This window comes from Delphinus delphis, chromosome 8 (assembly GCF_949987515.2).
Source record: "Delphinus delphis chromosome 8, mDelDel1.2, whole genome shotgun sequence".
Lineage (NCBI taxonomy): Eukaryota > Metazoa > Chordata > Mammalia > Artiodactyla > Delphinidae > Delphinus > Delphinus delphis.
Window position 1 is genome coordinate 75,032,925 of NC_082690.1, and position 18,594 is coordinate 75,051,518.

Below are 18,594 nucleotides of genomic sequence, written 5' to 3' on the forward strand. Positions count from 1 at the left end.
GGTTGGTCAGAACTCATGCAGGAAATAGGGCTGCTTTGTATTATTAATCTCCCACAGGACCTCAACAAGGAGACTGAATCCACAGGCTTTAGCCCAGGAGAAGCGGTATAGCTCAACTGTTAAGTACACAGATTCTGCAGTCCTACTGTCTGGGTTTGAAGCTTTGCTCGGGCATATGTTTGACAAATGGCTCAGTTTCCATATCTGTAAAATGGGTATAATAATCCCACCTACTTAATTGGGCTGCTTTGAGGAATAAATCCATAGAAAGCACTTGGCTCAGTAACCCACACCTAGTTACACTTAATAAATGGAGCCATTATCATTCTGGTTAGTGTTGGGGCAAGGTCTGCCTCTAGGGCCTGTTAGACGATAGGGTTTCTGCTCTTCCCTGGTTATAGGAATGGACATGTACTTATATAACACTGAAAACCTGGATATTGTGTACACCTTGGTCCTTATCCTCAGAAACTCAAAACTCAGATTATTGATTTTATGGATTAGGAGAGTTTCTTCCGAAAGAATTATGAAATGCCTTTATCTATATGTCTATGTACAGATTTTTCTATGTCTTCCTGCGGACTTACACCTAGCTTTGTTCTAAAATGTGTTTGAAGCTGCAAGACAGAAGGACAATAGTTATCTTCACAAAATATGGGTCCCTCTAATCTGGATGTCATTGAAATTGATTGTAGTAATTGGAGTAGGGAATACATTTTTTGTGTGTAGAATTCTTACATTCATATTGAAACAGAGGTATGGGCGTGAATATATTCACTCTACCCCTCTTTACGATTGCACGTGCATTTCAGGAAATGAAAATACCCACCCAGGTCCAGGCGTGCATAGTTCTAGAGAGTTTGGGGCTTGCTGGGTTTGTGAAGGAAACTTGGGGGTTTTTGCACTTCCCTGGGCTCTGTCAGCAAATTGGCACTTGTGTTAGTTTCCTAAGGCTGCTACAAAGCACTGTAAATCGGAAGGCTTAAAAACAACAGACATTTGGTCTCTCTCAGTTCTGGAGGTTTGAAGTCTGAAATCAAGGTGTTAGCAGGTCCATGCTCTCTCCAAAGCCTCTAGGGGGAGGATCCTTCCCTGCCTCTTCCAGCTTCTGGTGGCCCCAGGCACTCTCTGGCTCGCAGCCCTTCAGTGTCTGCCTGTCACATGCTGACATCTGTTACATCTCTGTCTTCACATGGCATTTTCCTCTTCCTATAAGGACACCAGTCACATTGACCTCATCTTCACCTGATGATGTCTGTAAAGACTCAATTTCCAAATAAGGTCACATTCATAGGCACTGGGAATTAGGACTTCAACATATCTTTTTTGGGGGACACAATCCTATCCATAACAGCACTATCCTCTATTCTCTCCAGTTTTACAAGGAAATGTGCTGTGCACCCATAAATATGAAGGTAGTTGGAAGGCTGTTTGGACAAAGGAGAGTGACTTATGGAGGGGACTGGAGGGCAGTATATGAGATGGAGAGTTTCTCAGCCTTGGATACTAAGGAGTCTTCCTCATTCTTCCTCTCTGGAATCCGCTGCCCTACATAGAGTCAGCAGTGGAGCAGCTCCGAGGGTCAGTGGGACATGGCAGTCTTACTGTTGCCTTGGTGATGGTCAATGAGAAATGTCAGTTCTCTATGCTGCTTCCTGGGAGAACATCCGTTGATTCATTCAGCAAAGGTTTATTGAGCTCCTAAAATGTGCCAGGCACTGTTCTAGGTAGAGAGATATGGCGGTGAACAAGGAAGACGAAAATCCTACTCTTGTGGCATTCTCTGGGGGGAGACAGAATAAATGTCAACAAATCAATTGATAGTTCACATAGTAATAAGCACTATAAAAACATGAAGCAGGGTTAGGAGACAGAGAGCCATGGGCGTGAAGTGAGAAACTTCTTTAGGCAGGTCTCCCCGAGGAGTTGACATCTGAGCAGAGATGTAAGTCAGGTAAAAAGTGAACCACACAAAGATTTATGGAAAGAATGTTCCAGGCAGAGGAAGCAGCACATACAAAGACCATGAGGAGGGTGTGAACTTGGAATGTTTGAGGAATAGCAAGATGCTGGAGTGAATGAAGGGGAGAGGGAGAGAGAGCTGGGAAGGTGGGCAGAGACCTTGTAACATGTTTGGATTTCTTCAAGATATGATGGGAAAATGCAGGGGAGTTTTGAGCAAGGGAACGTGATCTGATACATGTTTTACATGTTTACATGCCTGCTGGGGGATGGCTGAATTGTCAGGGGCAAGAGGGGAGGCTGAGAGAATGATTGAGAGTCTAGGGCAGTAGCCGAGGGAAGGGGTAGTCATGGATTGGAGGAAGGTGGGAGTAGTGAAGGGTGGTGAGAAGTAGCTGATTTGGGATTTTTCTTTAGGTCTAAGGGAAAGCAAGTCAAGGATGACCCCACGTCATTTGGTTGGAATACCTGATGAAGGCTGGTACCATCTCCTTAGAAGGCAGCAGGAAGGGAGTTTGGAGGGGGGGGAATCAAAGGTCCTCATCTGGCCACATTACAATTTTTTTCATGATCATTAACAAAGTTTTTTAAAAACAGGTTTATTGATATACAATTCACATATTATACAACTCACCCATTTAAAGTGTACAGGTCAATGGCTTTTAGAATATTGTGAATATCTGTGAGAGTTTTACGTCCATCACCACAATCAATTTTAGGACATTTTCATTTCCCCCCAAGTAAACCCTGCGTTCCTTAGCTGGCACCCGCCAAGCCTTCCTCCCCCTTCCCCCTGCCTTAGGCGACCAAGAATCTACTTCCTGTCTCTATGGATTTGCCAATTCTGGACATTTTATATCAATGGAATAATACGACGTGTGGTTCTTTGTGACTGGCCTCTTTCACTCAGCATAATATTTTCAAGATTCATCCCTATTGTAGCATGTATCCGTACTTCATTCCTCTTTATTGCCGAATAATATTCCATTATGTAAATATACTGCATTTTACTTACCCACTCGTCATCAGCTGATGGGCATTGGGGCTGTTTCTACTTTTTGGCTATTATGAATAAGGCTGTTACGAACATTTGTGTACAACTTAGTGTGTGGCCATATGTTGTCAGTTCTTGTGTATGTACCCAGGGGTAGAATTGCTGGGTCACATGGTAACTTTACGTTTAACTGTTCGAAGAACAATTTTACATTCTTGCCGACCAGCAGTATATGAAGGATCTAATTCCTCCACTTCCTTGTCAACATTTATGATCTGGCTTTGTGATTTTAGCCATCCGAGTGGGTGTGAAGTGATACCTCATTGTGGTTTTGATCTGCATTTCCCAGCTCGCTAATGATGTTGAGCATCTTCTCATGTGTTTACTGGCTGATTGTATATCTTCTTTGGAGAAACGTCTATTCAGATCCTTTGCCCGTTTCAAAACTGGGTTACTTGTCTTTCACTATTGAGTTATAATAATTTTTTTTTTTTTTTTTTTGTGGTACGCGGGCCTCTCACCGTTGTGGCCTCTCCCGTTGTGGAGCACAGGCTCCGGACGCGCAGGCTCAGCAGCTATGGCTCACGGGCCTAGCCGCTCTGCGGCATGTGGAATCTTCCCGGACTGGGGCACGAACCTGTGTCCCCTGCATCGGCAGGCGGACTCTCAACCACTGTGCCACCAGGGAAGCCCTATAATAATTTTTAATAAATACAAGTTTCAATCAGATATAGGACTTGAAAATTTGTTTCCCATTCTGTGGGTTGTGTTTTCACCCGTCATGATGTCCTCTGAAGCACAAATATTTTTAATTTTGATGATGTGTTCATGTTACAATTAAGGCACCTGATAGGTAGTTGGGTATGTAAGCCTGGAGTTCAAAGGAGAGGTGGGGACTGGAGATACGCATGTGAGAATTATCCATGCGTAGATAGTAGTTAAAGCCAGGAGGCTGGATGGCAACACATAGGAGTAAGTGTGGCCGGAAGAGAAGAGGACTGGGGACTGAGCCCTGAGTCTCCCCAGTATTTAGGGGTCAGGAAGAAGAGGCAGAGGCATGATCAAAGGAAGCCTCTGGTTCCTGGAGAGACCGTGGAGGGAGGCCATTCAGAAGGGCAGGGTGGACTTGGGATATGGTATTGGGTAAACCAAGCCTCATCACTGCTTTCGCTGAGCATGGATCCCATTGCAAGATCCCAACATCACAGCCACGTGGTCCCTTAATTGACACCACAGAAATTTGATAGACGAATTCTGTAAAGGTTACCTCAGGCTACACACTCCAAATCCCTCCTCAAAGGCATTTATAGGAGGAGATTGAAGTACTTAGTTATCTAGGAAGATTTATGACCTTGTTAAGATTAACACTTGTTACTGCTAATGGATGTGATGCTGCAAAGCTTTGACAGAACATATGCCTTGCTTTATTTTTTAATGGAACATGCTAAAAGCTCCATCCCACAGGACCAACTAATTACACAGAAGCTTTAACAGAGAGAAAGCTCTAAAGGTCTGACTCAGACTACCTTTTCCCTTTGTTGGGGTCACCGTGACTTCTAGGATTTCTGAGATCAATAAAAGGGCCTTTAAAACAACAGTTCAAAGCCACGGAGGGCTGCTCCTGCTGAGGTGTATTTAAAATCCGTGGAGAGACAGGGGGCCTGGGTCTCACAACACAACATGGTGTAGGGGAGTTCTCGTTCATCAGGCTCAACTAAACGTGGGGAATCCAATTTTCTGAAAGATGTGTGATTTTAATGTTAGCTTTAAATGTAACATGCTCCAGGTAGAAGGAAAAAGTCCTGACTCTGTAATGAAAACACACAGAGAGAGTCAAGGCAGACAGATCCCCTCTGGGCTGGAGCTGATCCCAGAAGAGATGGAGAATCAGTTCAGCCTTGACGTCAGTTTACCTCAATCCTTCAACTCAACTTTGGAGTGGCAGTACACTTCTTTGTTGGCTTCCCTTCTTCTACTTCAGCTGGTAGGAGCTGGAATTTATCTCTTGTTCATTTCCTTTTTCATCTGCTAAGGGACCACAATGCAAAGGGCCTAGTGGGACAGTGGCTTGCATACAGAAATATCCAGAAAAATAGGGCAGAGATCAGAAGAGTATGCAGATAAAACCTTCTCTTAAGGGCTTCCCTGGTGGCGCAGTTGTTGGGAGTCCGCCTGCCGACACGGGTTCGTGCCCGGGTCCGCCGGGAGGATCCCGCATGCGCATGGGAGGATCCCGCATGCCGAAGAGCTGCTGGGCCCGTGAGCCATGGCCGCTGAGTCCGCGCGTCCGGAGCCTGTGCTCCGCAATGGGAGAGGCCACAAGAGTGAGAGGCCCGCGTACCGGAAAAACAAAAAACAAAAAAACCCCACCTTCTCTTAATAAACTGTGTTACAAGTTTGGTGACCTTCAGTGGTGGATCCTGGGATCATAGCGATGTAGGGGTTAGGAGTACAGGGAGTGAGAGGGGGCACGAGAGGTGAGAAGGGCAGATCCTTATTAGTGAAGAGGATTCTGGAATGTTGGAATTGTCTCCTGGGAAATGAGGGAGGGTTGTGTTCAGAGAAGTTTCCCTTTCCTTCTCTGGGATCCCTGTTGCCAGTATCAGAGGTGTGGGGTGGACTCGGAGAGGGGACCAGTGCGAGCAAGCTGAGGAGTTTTAAATCACGTGGGGCTCATTTGGTACAAATCAAAGGTTCTGTCATGTCTGATTTCACGACTCTGCATCCTAGTTATAAATAACATTCCTGGATGGAAGTGCGACAAACCTGGGAGCTATTTCTAGGGAAGGCTCGGTTCCAGAAGGGGGTCACATAGGAGGAGGACTTGAGTTCTTTCCCACACTCCTAAAACAAAGCCCAGCTTTTCTCTCCGGGGAATGGTGCTCGGGAGGGTCCCAGAGGGACTGCGGGACAGGCCTAAAAGTGACTATGATGGCTTTTGACAAAACCATCGAGAAAGTCACTCAAGAAAAAAAAAAAGGTTAGGAATTTCCCCTAAGTGGCAGCATCTGACCTGCGGAACCGGAAGGCTTGCAAGTAGACCCCCCAAACCCCACCGTGGCTCGCTCGGGTTCAGCGACCCTTTTTCTGGGCCCCCTGCCTCAGCGTCCTCTCCCTGAACCTCCAAAGCGTGTACCCAGTCAGAGGGACCCACCGGGCAGAGGGGACAGAAAGTGCAGGTGGCGAGCCGCGACTCGGCCATCATTCCCCTCGGGGCCCTACTCGCCCCTCGCCAACCAGTTGCCTAAGCAAATCCCGAGTAATTGTTTTCCGGGGAGGGGCTGGGCGCGCTCTTTGGCGCCACCTGGGTCGGGATTCCCCCTGGAAAAAAACCCACCCGCGGGGGCTCCGCGGTTCTCAGTCTCGACCAAGATGAACTAGGGCAACTTCTGCAGTCTCCAGCGCGGCACGGAGGCAGAGACAGCGGCGGTGGCGAGGCCGGCTCGTCTGGGCTGGAGAGCGTGAAGCCGAAGGGGTGCTTCCGCCTCCAGCTCCTCCCTTTTGCCCGCGGGTCCTGGGACTCCAGCTCCGGTGCTCCGAGTGGTAGCGGCTGCTGCGCCGTCCGCCCGGGTCTTCGCAGCGGAGGGGAAGCCGCTCCCAGCGCCGAGCGCAACCTGCCGGAGTGGCCGAGCCCCGCGCTCCCGCTCCAGCTCCGAGGAGAGCGCAGCCGCAGCGGGGGCCGGGGCCCGAGCAGGGTGCCGCCGCCCGCTCTGGGGGACGGGCTGGGGGCGGGGCGGCCGGGGCCGCCTTCCTGGGCGCGATCCCCGAGCGCAGCACCCGGCGCTGCCGAGCCACCTCCCCCGCCGCCCGCTAGCAAGTTTGGCGGCTGCGAGCCCGGCGCGCCTCGGAATCGAGGCGCATTTGTTTCCTCCTGGCTTCCGCGCGCCCGGTTCGGCGGGGACCCTTGGGAGCGATGCCGAAGGATGTGATCTTAATTGTGTGGTTTTGTGTGTGCACCGCCAGGACAGGTAAGCACGGCTGTGGCTGTCGGAGGGATCCAGGGATAGGGGGGAGCCGCGCCGCTGTGCCCGGCGCCCACCTAGGCGTGAGGAGAGCTGGAGCTGAGCTCTGCACTGGTCCGGGGAAGGGCGTGGATGGGTCCCTCGAACCTCTCTGCCCCGGTCCAGGTGAAAGGGTGAAAAGTGGGACTCACAGGCTGGAAGATGCCCCCCGAGGAGTGCCCCCTTCCCGGAGGACACGGCCTGGCGGACGCAGGAGTGAGGGGCGCGGCCATTGGGGCGCACCCTCCTGCTGCTAGTAACCGGCTTCCGGGTCGAAACCCACAGTAGGGCGGGTCCGCGAGCCCCACACCCGTGAACTTGACAGGTGCGGTGGAAACCGCTGTCCTTGCGTCCCGCCGGGCCGCAGAGGGAGCGCTTCCGGCCGGCGGGCGCTGCGAGGGCCGGGAGGGCGCGGCGCGGGGTGAGGGCTGCGGGCGATCCTGGGATTCCGCGATCTCTTCCTCGTCCCCTCCTGACTCTTCCCCAGGGGAACTCCAGGAGTGGTCTCTCTTGCCACCCCTATCCCCCCCTCCCCCAGAGGGCAGGACAAACTGGGGGGAATTGGAACTGTGGGAGCAATCCCGGGGAGATTCTCTCAAGCTCGCACTAGTTTTCCCGTGCTATAACTGCACGTTGGGGGTTGTAAAGGGGAGGCAAGGATAATTGGCGTAATTTTCTGAAGTCCCCACTTCTTTCTGCCTCCAGAGACGCAGTTGTGAGGACTCTAAGCGCGCCTCCTTCCTTCAGCTTCTACTCGCCCCCAGCCCCCATGTCCCCTGGGGTTTGGAGACCCTCTCTCAGCCGCCTTCTCCAGGGGACTAGTAGTAGATTTGGAAAGGTGGGGGTGGGGTGGGATGGAGGAGGAAATTAGCAAAAATAGGACCCTGCCCCCAGGGATGGGGTGGGGCGTCGCGGGGTTTCATCCCTACGCTAGCCATCCTCGCCACGCGCGGCCGACTTTGCACCCCAGAATCGGTGTGTAGTCATTCCCTCTGCTTTTCTCTTTTATCACTCTCATTTCCCTTCTCTAGAGGCATAGCCTCCTTCCCATGCAGAGTTTATCTGTAGAGGGCTGGGGAGGGATGCCCGGCCTTGGTCCGCTCAAAAGTTCCCTCCGCTGGCCCTTTCCATTTTCCCCAGGACTGAGCGGGAAGCAGCTTTTCCTTTGCTTAATGAAAGAGCGGCGGGTGTGGACTTCTCCGCGGACAAAAGGCATCCCCATCCCTTTCCTATCTCCATCCGAGCTCCCCAGGCTGCCGAGGTGCCAAGACTCGGTCCAGCCTAGAATAGGTGCTTCTTGAGTGCCGGCCCATCTAGATGGGTTAGTCCTTTAAAAACCGAGAACACACTGGAAAAAACGCGCCCCCGGAAGATCAGGGCAGGCGAGGCTAGTGCAGAGCCTGGGCTAGCAGCCCTGCGTGCAGAGAATTGGAACCGAAGAGAGAGAAACTAGGTGGGGGAGAGGGCAGCGTCGGGCATTTCAGGTCTCAAGTGCACATCACAACCAAATATACTTAACGTCCTTTGTTCTCATTACTCTTTTGAAAAGTCGGCAAAAAGTGCTTCCCCCAGAAGTGGACTGTGTCTCCAGGGCACGTTGCTTTTGGAGATCTTTAACGACACTGTCTTTTCCCCTTCCCCACATCAAGCCCCTTTAAAACTTGTAAACATTCTCTTGCAGGGAAGATTTACTCCTGTATCTATTCATTCATTCAGCGAAGAGTTGAGTGTCTTGCTGGGTGCCAGGATTGCTTATATAAAGAGGAACCGGCTTGCTTGACTTCCAGAAACTTACAGCTTAGCTGAGAATCTAGAGAGAGACTGAAAAGCATTTTTATTGTACAGCTTGATGGGGGTGGGGGGAAGAGAGGTGGGAGTACAGGAGTTTGTATTGAGGAAACAGAGGAGGGGAGGTAGGAGTGAATTCTGGGGAGGGGTGGTCGGTAGTCAGGGAAGACTTTAATCAGGAGGTGACGTTTGAAAGTTGTGTCTGGAAGGCTTTGTAGGGAGTTTTCCAGGTGCGCAGAGTAGGGAAAGCATTCCAGGCAGAGGGCACAGCTTGTCCAAAGTCAAGGAAGCATGGAAGGATCTGCCCATTGGTTGTGGCAGTTGCTTAGGGAGCTTGAGTTTTCCATGCCACTTGGTACTCTTTGAACACCAGAGGCTGCCTATTTCTTCTACAGAAATTATCAGAAGAATGAGAAAGACGGGGGGAATTATATCTCACTTCTTTCACTTACAATTTCTTGCAGCTTGAGGTGGTCTGATGAGCAATTTGTTTCTTTGGTTTTGGCCAGGAACCATCATACGAGCATCACACATCCATCCTCTGAGGTAGCTAAGCCTGGCTCTCAATTAGTTTATCAGGATCCAAACAGCCACTCGGAAAGTTTATTTGTCAAGTGCGACAATTGCTGTCTGGGCTGTTAACAGTCCAAGATGAAATAAACACGTGGTTCACTGAGTGAGCTGCTCAGATATCACTGCCTTTTAATGGAAATGAACAGATGGTATCAGGCACATTTTAATTAAAGCAGCACTGCAGTGCAGTAGCAGTTACATATGAAAAGATCTAATGATAGGTGTCACAGGAAGCTGCTTAAATTACTCATTGTTCAGAGAATTTGTTTTAAAGAGTAAAGTGGAGTCAAGAATAGGTCCTGTTCTCCAGTGCTGGTTATTTCTGGGTGAAAAAAATCTGAGATTTCCAGGTACCTCACTAATAATGAAAATTTAGAAGGCTACGATAACAGCCGTAATAATACATTACGTCCATGAGTTTTCTCCAGTAACCTGGAAGTGTGAATAATGTAAAACTCAGTGATTACTCCCCCATGGCTTTCAAGTGTGGTTTGGTCGCCAGGGCAATGGTTAGAGGGAGCCCCTGGGGCTGAGTGAATGCCTTTTGCTGCCACCTGCTGGAAAGGAGAGCTTTTCTTTTAGAAGCACCTCCCAGGCAGTTCATTAACTATGAATTGAATAATAGAGCTGTGAACAAAAGCCTCCAGCCTCCAGTGATCATGTGAAATATTGGCTGACTTGGAACAGGCATAGAGCATGTTCTTTAAGGACGTTGCTTTCGGGGTAGTAAGAAACTTTGTAGGAGTCCAGAGGCCCAAGTCCGATCAAATGGTTGTGAAATCCTGCTGGTAAATGAGGTCTTGGAGCAACTCTGCAGCATCGTATTCCCCTGCATGGGCCAGAGGAAAACAGCTGCCACCATGCACAGTGAGCTGGATTAGATCTGAAGTGAGCCACGTCCAGGAGGATTCGCTTGGGAGCTTAGGCCTGGGACCCTGAAGGTGGACTGAGTGGGCTTTGGGCCTCAACACTCTCTGGGCTAGACTGAGGAGTGGCCAGCAGCAGGTGTCCTGGGAGATTAGGGTGGAGATTCTGAATCTCAGAGCCAGGCCTCAAGTGCCTCTGTGACATTGACATGCTGCCTTCCAGGTTTTAAAAAATATTTTATTTTTCCCCAGAAGCTTTTTTTTTTTTTTTTTGCGGTATGCGGGCCTCTCACTGTTGTGGCCTCTCCCGTTGCGGAGCACAGGCTCCGGACGCGCAGGCGCAGCGGCCATGGCTCATGGGCCCAGCCGCTCCGCGGCATGTGGGATCTTCCCGGACCGGGGCACAAACCCGCGTCCCCTGCATCGGCAGGCGGACTCTCAACCACTGCGCCACCAGGGAAGCCCGTTCCCCAGAAGCTTTTTATCCTGCTTAATTCCAATACCCAGCTTCAGCCATTTGAGAGCAGTTATGGCCGAAGTAGAAAACTTCAATAGAGTTTCCTTGGAAAGGGCAAGAGCTCCATGCTTGGATAAGAAGCAGAAACATTAAAATAAAAAAAATATTTTTATGGAACCAACACTTTCATACTGTATAAGGTTCAGGTGAAGCCATGCAAATGCTGCCTTATTAATAGATTTTCTGATTCTTTAGGCAGTGGGCAAAGGGCTATCTTTTACTCATCCAGCTATTGGCACCAGGTATTTTCATCTTGAAGGGGGCCACTTGGAGAAAAGAACACAGTTCTGTTTCTGGAAGCCTAATTGATTTCTCTTGTTCTGTTTTCATGACTAGAGGAATACAGTTATCTTAAAGCCAGGGAAGCCCCTTCGCTTGCAGGGTATAGGGGGAGGGGTTAATATACATTTAATATATAGATTTCACAAAGCACAGCCAGGGACTTCCCTGGTGGCGCAGTGGTTAAGAATCTGCCTGCTGATGCAGGGCACACGGGTTTGATCCCTGGTCCGGGAAGATCCCACATGCTGCGGAGCAACTAAGCCCGTGCGCCACAACTACTGAGCCTGCGCTCTAGAGCCCGCGAGCCACAACTAATGAAGCCCACGTGCCTAGAGCCCACGTGAGAAGCCCGCGCACCGCGATGAAGAGTAGCCTCCACTTGCCGCAACTAGAGAAAGCCCACGCACAGCAACGAAGACCCAACGCAGCCAAAAAATAAATTAAAGAAAAAAAAAAAAGCACGGCCAGAGTGAGAAGCCCTTCTACGTCATCTGGGCATGTGGAGGGGTTGGGAAAATGGGAGCCGCCTGTATCTTTCGTATGATTCCAGTGGAGTTGAGGACCAGGGAGCTGGAATGGTCTGGAGAGCTGGTCCTGTGAAAGACAGACGCAGCAGACCCCAGCTGGGCACCAGATATGTGCTAGGAGCGTTCATACAGTTATCACTGAAACCTCACGAGGCTGGGAGGCGGGTATTATCCCCATTTTACAGTTACGGGAAATGAGGCTCGGAGAAGTGAAATGATGGTTCCAAGGGCACAGATTTAGTAGGGAGAAGAGACGGGACTGAAAGTGGCTCTTAGTTTAGTGTTGTTTCCACAACACTTTCCAGATTGAGGTGTTCTCACATGGAGATGGGAATCCAAGGGCACCATTGGGGTGTTCTGCCAGTTCTACAGAATCTGTGTGGGTGCCTTTGAGGCTTGTCCGGTTGCAGGGCTCCAAGTTTGGGAGATTCAAACAGCTTAGGGCTAACCATTATTGTGGGTCTTTAGTCCCCGTGTTGGTCAACTACTGCCACAATAATATTGTATAACAAGCCACCCTAAACTCAAAGCAACACTTCTTTCGGTTCACGCGTCTGCCGGTTGGTTTGGTATTGGCTCACTGGGGCCAGGTTGGGCTGGGAGTTGTTCCAAACCCAGGTAGGGTGTCTGCTCCGTGTGTCTCAGTCTCCTTGGAGCAGTGGCCCAGTAGGGCCATGTTTTTCTCACTGTGATGCAGAGGTACAAGAGAACAGGTCCCACCACACAGGCACATCCAAGCCTCTGCTTGTGTGACATTGCTAACATCCTAATGACCCAAACTAGTTACATGGCTGGGCTCAAAGTCAAGGGATGGGGAGGTTTACTCCCACTCTAGTGGAAGGACATGCAAAGCCACATAGCAAAGGGTGTGGCTATGGGAGGGGTAAAGATTTTTGTTTTTTAATTTAATTTTGGCTGCACTGGATCTTCATTGCTGCGAGCAGTCTTCTTCTAGTTGCCCTGAGTGGGGACTACTCTTGAGGCGCGTGTTTTGCGGTGGCTTCTCTTGGTGCAGAGCATGGGCTTTAGGCGCATGGGCTTCAGTAGTTGTGGCACACCGGCTCAGTAGTTGTGACTCACGGGCTCTAGAGTGCAGGCTCAGTGGTTGTGGCGCATGGGTTGTGGTGCATGCGCTCTGCAGCATGTGGGATCTTCCCGGACCAGGGATGGAACCCCTGTCCCCTGCATTGGCAGGTGGATTCTTAACCACTGCGCCACCAGGGAAATCCAGGGGTAAAGATTTGAAGCCAAGAATTCGGTCAACCATATTCCTTTTAGAAGGTTTCCTGGGCTCGAATGCCATCCTGTCCTCTCGTGGTATTCCTCAGGTATGCATATTGCCCTTAGATCACTGCACCCAAAGCAGTGATCATACATCCACTCATCAATTAATTAATCAGGTCCTGGGCTTCCCTGGTGGCGCAGTGGTTGAGAGTCCTTCTGCCGATGCAGGGGACACGGGTTCGTGCCCCGGTCCGGGAAGATCCTACATGCCGCGGAGCGGCTGGGCCCGTGAGCCATGGCCGCTGAGCCTGTGCATCCGGAGCCTGTGCTCCGCAATGGGAGAGGCCACAACAGTGAGAGGCCCGCGTACCGCCAAAAAAAAAAAAAAAAAAAAAAAAAAAAAAAATCAGGTCCTAAATTCAGGGCCTGACGTATATGAAGCCTTGTGCAAGACACTGAGGCTACAGGGATGCTTCCTTCCTCTTGTGTCCAGCTAAGGGCACATTTCCCAAACCACGTTCCAAATTCCTGGCCAGAGATAGACTAGTGTGGAGGTCCTCTGAGATCACTCTTCATTTAATTTCTGCCATATAGGTGTAGAGCACTATAGATCAAACTGAAATATTAGTTCCTTTCCTGCCTTTTCAAGGTGATCATAGAACTGCTGGTATCTGAGCTCACTTGGAGAAAAACATTGCCAGTCTCAACAAGAGGCTTATGGTGCTGTGACCGGGGCCGATAGATGCCCGTTAGCACAGTACTTCTTTGCACAGAGTAGGTACTCGGTCAGTCATCAGTCTTTGTGAATGGAGTCTGTGTCAAGCAGGTAGGATGGAACCTTAAGTGAGATCATAAGGTAAAGCAGAGCACATCCCACTCTTCCTCCCCTTAAACACATACCTTAAAGCCCTCCATTGATACTCCATTGCGATTAGAATACTGTCCCTTTCCTTGTTGCAGCTCACAAGGCAGGGCCTACTCTGGGGCCTCATTTCCTACCACTCTCCCCCGGGTTCACTCTGCTCTGGCCACACTAGCCTTTTCACTGTTTCCTCTACACGCCAAGTTTGTTCCTGGTTTGCATTTGCATTTTCTGTTGTCTAAACCTGGAAAGCTTTCCCCTCCAGGTCTTCCCTTCTGGAATGACTGCACCATCGCCAGCCGCTATAGTCATCAGTTGTCTGCTCAGAGGAACCTTCCTCTACCACCCTTTTTAAGCCTCCACCCAAGCTGCTTTCTGTTTCATAACTCTGTTTTATTTTCTTCGTGGCATTTATTGCCATCTCAAATTATCTTACTTATGTATTTGTTTATTTTTTGGCCTCTCCTCACCCGCTGCCCTAGGAATGCATGCCCAGGGAGGCCACCTCCAGTGCCTCGCAATGCAGTGTGTGTGTTACCTAGAAAGCACTCAGTCATATCTGTTGAAAAACGACTGAATGAATGAGTTGTCTTTGGGTAAACTGGTCTCGCATCTGGCTGCATTTCAGAGGACGAGGGGAAGCCTGACAAAAATTGAGAAGGCAGCTCTATGCATGTGCCTTTAATTTAACCCTTTGTCCACCTTCGGCTCCAAAGACCCTTCCCAGAGCCACCTTCTGTGGACAGAAGCCTGGATTGCTGCAGCAGCCCCTGTTTCCTAACAGGAAAAGAGTGAGAGGAGGGTACATTTCCTTCTCCAGATCTGTGGGGAAAGAGGTGAGGGCAGGAGGACAGATGAGATTGTCACAGCGCTTGGTGCCCTGATGAAATGCACTCGGTCTCTCTGGAACAAATTGGGTGTAAGCTCTCCAAATCTTGCCTCAGCGACTGCATTACCACCAGACAAACGTTGACAGTTGTTGCTGATTAAAACATTTCCAGCTGTGCAGTCAGAATTGCACTACTGAGGTGCTAAGTGTAGACAGGCACAGCCTTTAGGAATGGCTTAAACATAGTCCCTTGGACTGATCGCTAGCCTTATTAATATATATAATTGGAAGCCACTTTGCAGTCAGGAGTGAATCATTCTGCAGAACACCCTGTAGATGAGAGACAGGCTTAAGGATTTGCCTTTTTCAGATGAGGCAAGGGGGGCTCAGGGCCCTGTTTCTCTGTGCTAAGTTTCTCCAACAAGAGGTGTCAGGGTGTCTAGCTTTTCACGAATCCCCTTGAAATCTACATCCATTGTTCTGGGGATTCTCTTTCCTGGCCAGTCCCTCTGCCACCCTTATCCATCAGGGTCAGGATCCCTCTCGTTTTCTTCCTCTTTATGGAAGGTGTTGTTGCCTCATTAATAGTGCCCTGTGGAGGTGTTTCCTGGTGACGGTGGTGTCAGATTTCACTACTGTATCAGTCTCTGAAGCAGGTAGATCAGGGCCACAATCCTGTATCCACAGTTCCCAAATCTAAAAAAGCTCAGAAACCCGAAGTTTCTTCATAACTCACCTGACAGCAAAACCCACCCTGAGCTGAACTCCTTTGGAGGCAAAACTTGACCTGAACAGATATGAGGCTATTTATAGTCTTTATTTATACCAATTAGAGGACAACATCAGACTTCTTGCTCTACAAATATTGTGTTTGGTGATGGGGGACTGATGCAGACTTTGCTGAGGGTGTTACATAGAATGTAGTATATGGGCCATATTAGCTTTCCAACAGATGATCCAGTCTGAGTTCTGAAATATATTTGGCCCCTAGGGTTTTGCATAGGGATTATCAATCTGTCATGGGGAATGGGAGAGGGGGAAGGGATGAAAAAACCACAGTATCAGTGGGGGTGATGGAGCAAAGAGTTGCCTTCATTTTCCATCCAGGGAAAGAGCATCTCTAAGCACTCATCGCTGGGTTCCTTGTATTCCCTGCCACTCCTGTGGCCTCTGTCATTTCTGTTCCATGTTCCGCAAGCAAGTCAGCATTTTAAGCCAAGATGGCTCTTTGTTCCTTTGCAGTGGTGGGCTTTGGGATGGATCCCCACCTTCAGATGGATGTTATCACTGAGCTCGACCTCGTGAACACCACCCTTGGAGTCACTCAGGTGTCTGGACTGCACAATACCAGCAAAGCATTTTTATTTAAAGGTAAAGGCATTTTTCTCCTTTGCATGGGGGCAGAACTTGGGGAGGAGGGTCTGTCTGGGGACTGTTCCTCTGGTGTGTATGTGTCGGTATTTGTGTGTATTTGCTATTTCCCTTGTGTTACCGTCATGAGGAATGTTCAGAAATGCCGAGGGTGTTTAGATGTTTGGGGGGTGTTCTGAGGGTGTGGGAGGGGGCAGTCGGGGGCGTGCTGATGAAATATTTGGCTTGGCAGTGACGTTATTTCCCGGGGGATTTTGGTGGGGCTCTAAAGTGGAATGAATTTGTAAAGTCCTTGAAAGCCATGGGCAGCCACATTATTTTTACAGGATATTTCTTCTACTGTTATTCCTATCTTTACCTATACCTACGTCCATTCCTGTTCCTGTATCTTTATCTCTCATTTAATGGGTGGACCATGCACAAAGAGGATGTTTCATGGCTGCATTTTCTTAGGGGTACAGCTTACTTGGTTCTGCCCACTATAAACTTGACTATAATTCATTAAATTGTTCAGCAAGCATTCATAAAGGCAGTGCAGTGCGCTTCTTAAAAGCCTGGGCTCTGGAGCCTGACTGCCTGGGGTTAAATTGCAACCCTACCACTTATTGACTTTGCGACTTTGGGCGATTCCTTAGGCTGACTCTGCCTGTGTCTTCATCTGAAATAATAGTACCTAATGGGGCAGGTGCAAGGATTAGAGGAGCTAATCCATTAAAGTGGTTCAAACAGTGCCTGATAACATAGTAAATCCCTGTTAAGTATTAGCTGTTATTATGGAACTCCTATTGTGTACCAGGCAACATGCTAATAGTAGGATTATTAGTAAGAGTAAATAAATGTGGTGAGAGAAACAGTCATTACACAAGTAATTATTGACTTCCAGTGGCTATACTTACCATGAACGGGGTGTATAGGTTGCCAAATAAGAGTATACAGGGAGATCTGATTTATTGGGAGTGGGGAGATAGTGGTGGTCAGGAAAAGTGACCCTGAAAAAGTGATACGTCAGCAGAAAAGTGAAAAATGAATAGAAAGCTTGTGTAGGAAGAGGTGGCGGCTCAGAGCATTCTGGGCAGAGAAAATAATATGTAGGAAGGTCTTAAGGCAGAAACAAATGGAAAGACATTTAGCGTGGCTGCAAGGTGGTGAGTGGCTGGAGAGGTAGGCAGGGGCTAGGTCACACTGGGCCCAGAAGGCAGAATTGATATTTAGCTTATATCCACGGGCTTGGGTGTACTGACGCTTTATGGCCAGTGTCTATTTTGATAGGTGGGAGGCCATGTACTTGTTAACTATTGCAAATATTACCCTTGCCCATAAGCCATGTTAGTTTTTCACTTTACTCTCAGATCAGTGGGGGCCTTTGATGAGTTGAAGGAGGGGAGTGATCTGATCAGATATGGCAGCCTAGATATTCCTCTATGAAAATGCCTGGCAGGCTTCTTTTAACCCAGCCTTTTGTGAAGATAACAAAAGGATTATTTTAGAATGACTGAACCAACATTATGGGATGAGATATATATATATATTCCCTCTGCAGAGAATTTAAACCTTCTTAGTAATATACAGCACATCTACAGATACTACTATATAATAATATATAACAAGACTACAGATATGTTAATTTCCACTTACTCTTACTAAGGAATTGGTGAAGTAAGTAAACTGGGCATGGTTGAGAGAATACAAACAGGATTAGTTTTCTCTTTGCATTGTGCAAGGTCTCTTCAGTTACTGTTGAGAGGCCATTCCATTCTTTTTTTCTTTAACGTTTTTATTGGAGTATAATTGCTTTACAATGGTGTGTTAGTTTCTGCTTTATAAAGAAGTGAATCAGTTATACATGTATACCCATATCTCTTCCCTCTTGCGTCTCCCTCCCTCCCACCCTCCCTATCCCACCCTTCTAGCTGGTCACAAAGCACCGAGCCGATCTCTCTGTGCTATGCGACTGCTTCCCACTAGCTATCTACTTTACATTTGGTAGTGTATATATGTCCATATATATGTCCATATATACACTACCACTCTCTCACTTTGTCCCAGCTTACCCTTCCCCCTCCCCGCCCGTGTCCTCAAGTCCATTTTCTAGTAGGTCTGCGTCTTTATTCCCGTCTTGCCCCTAGGTTCTTCATGACCATGGTTTTTTTTTTTTTTTTTAGATTCCATATATACGTTAGTATAAGGTATTTGTTTTTCTCTTTCTGACTTAACTTCACTCTGTATGACAGACTCTAGGTCCATCCACCTCACTACAAATAAGTCAATTTCATTCATTTTTATGGCTGAATAATATGCCATTGTATATATGTGCCACATCTTCTTTATCCATTCATCTGTCGGTGGACACTTAGGTTGCTTCCATGTCCTGGCTATTGTCAATAGAGCTGCAATGAACATTGTGGTACATGCCTCTTTTTGAATTATGGTTTTCTCAGGGTATATATCCAGTAGTGGGATCGCTGGGTCATATGGTAGTTCTATTTTTAGTTTTTTAAGGAACCTCCATACTGTTCTCCATAGTGGCTGTATCAATTTACATTCCCACCAACAGTGTATGAGGGTTCCCTTTTCTCCACACCCTCTCCAGCATTTATTGTTTGTAGATTTTTTGATGATGGCCATTCTGACTGGTGTGGGATATCTCATTGTAGTTTTGATTTGCATTTCTCTAATGATTAATGATGTTGAGCATCCTTTCATGTGTTTGTTGGCAAGCTGTTTATTATGTTGAGGTAAGTGGAGAGATATACCATGTTCTTGGATTGGAAAAATCAACATTGTGAAAATGACTATAC

At 48.4% G+C, this 18,594-nt stretch overlaps 1 protein-coding gene across 3 annotated transcripts in view; it reads left to right on the forward strand.

The window, feature by feature from the left end:
- The first annotated feature begins 6,869 nt into the window (after positions 1–6,869).
- Positions 6,870–18,594, forward strand: part of NELL1 (neural EGFL like 1) — an 872,742-nt gene continuing 861,017 nt past the window's right edge. For all 3 annotated transcript variants that reach the window (XM_060017348.1, XM_060017349.1, XM_060017350.1), the window contains exons 1-2: positions 6,870–6,924; positions 15,668–15,796. In XM_060017348.1, the coding sequence (XP_059873331.1) occupies positions 6,870–6,924; positions 15,668–15,796 (184 nt within the window). The remainder of the gene's footprint in view (positions 6,925–15,667; positions 15,797–18,594) is intronic.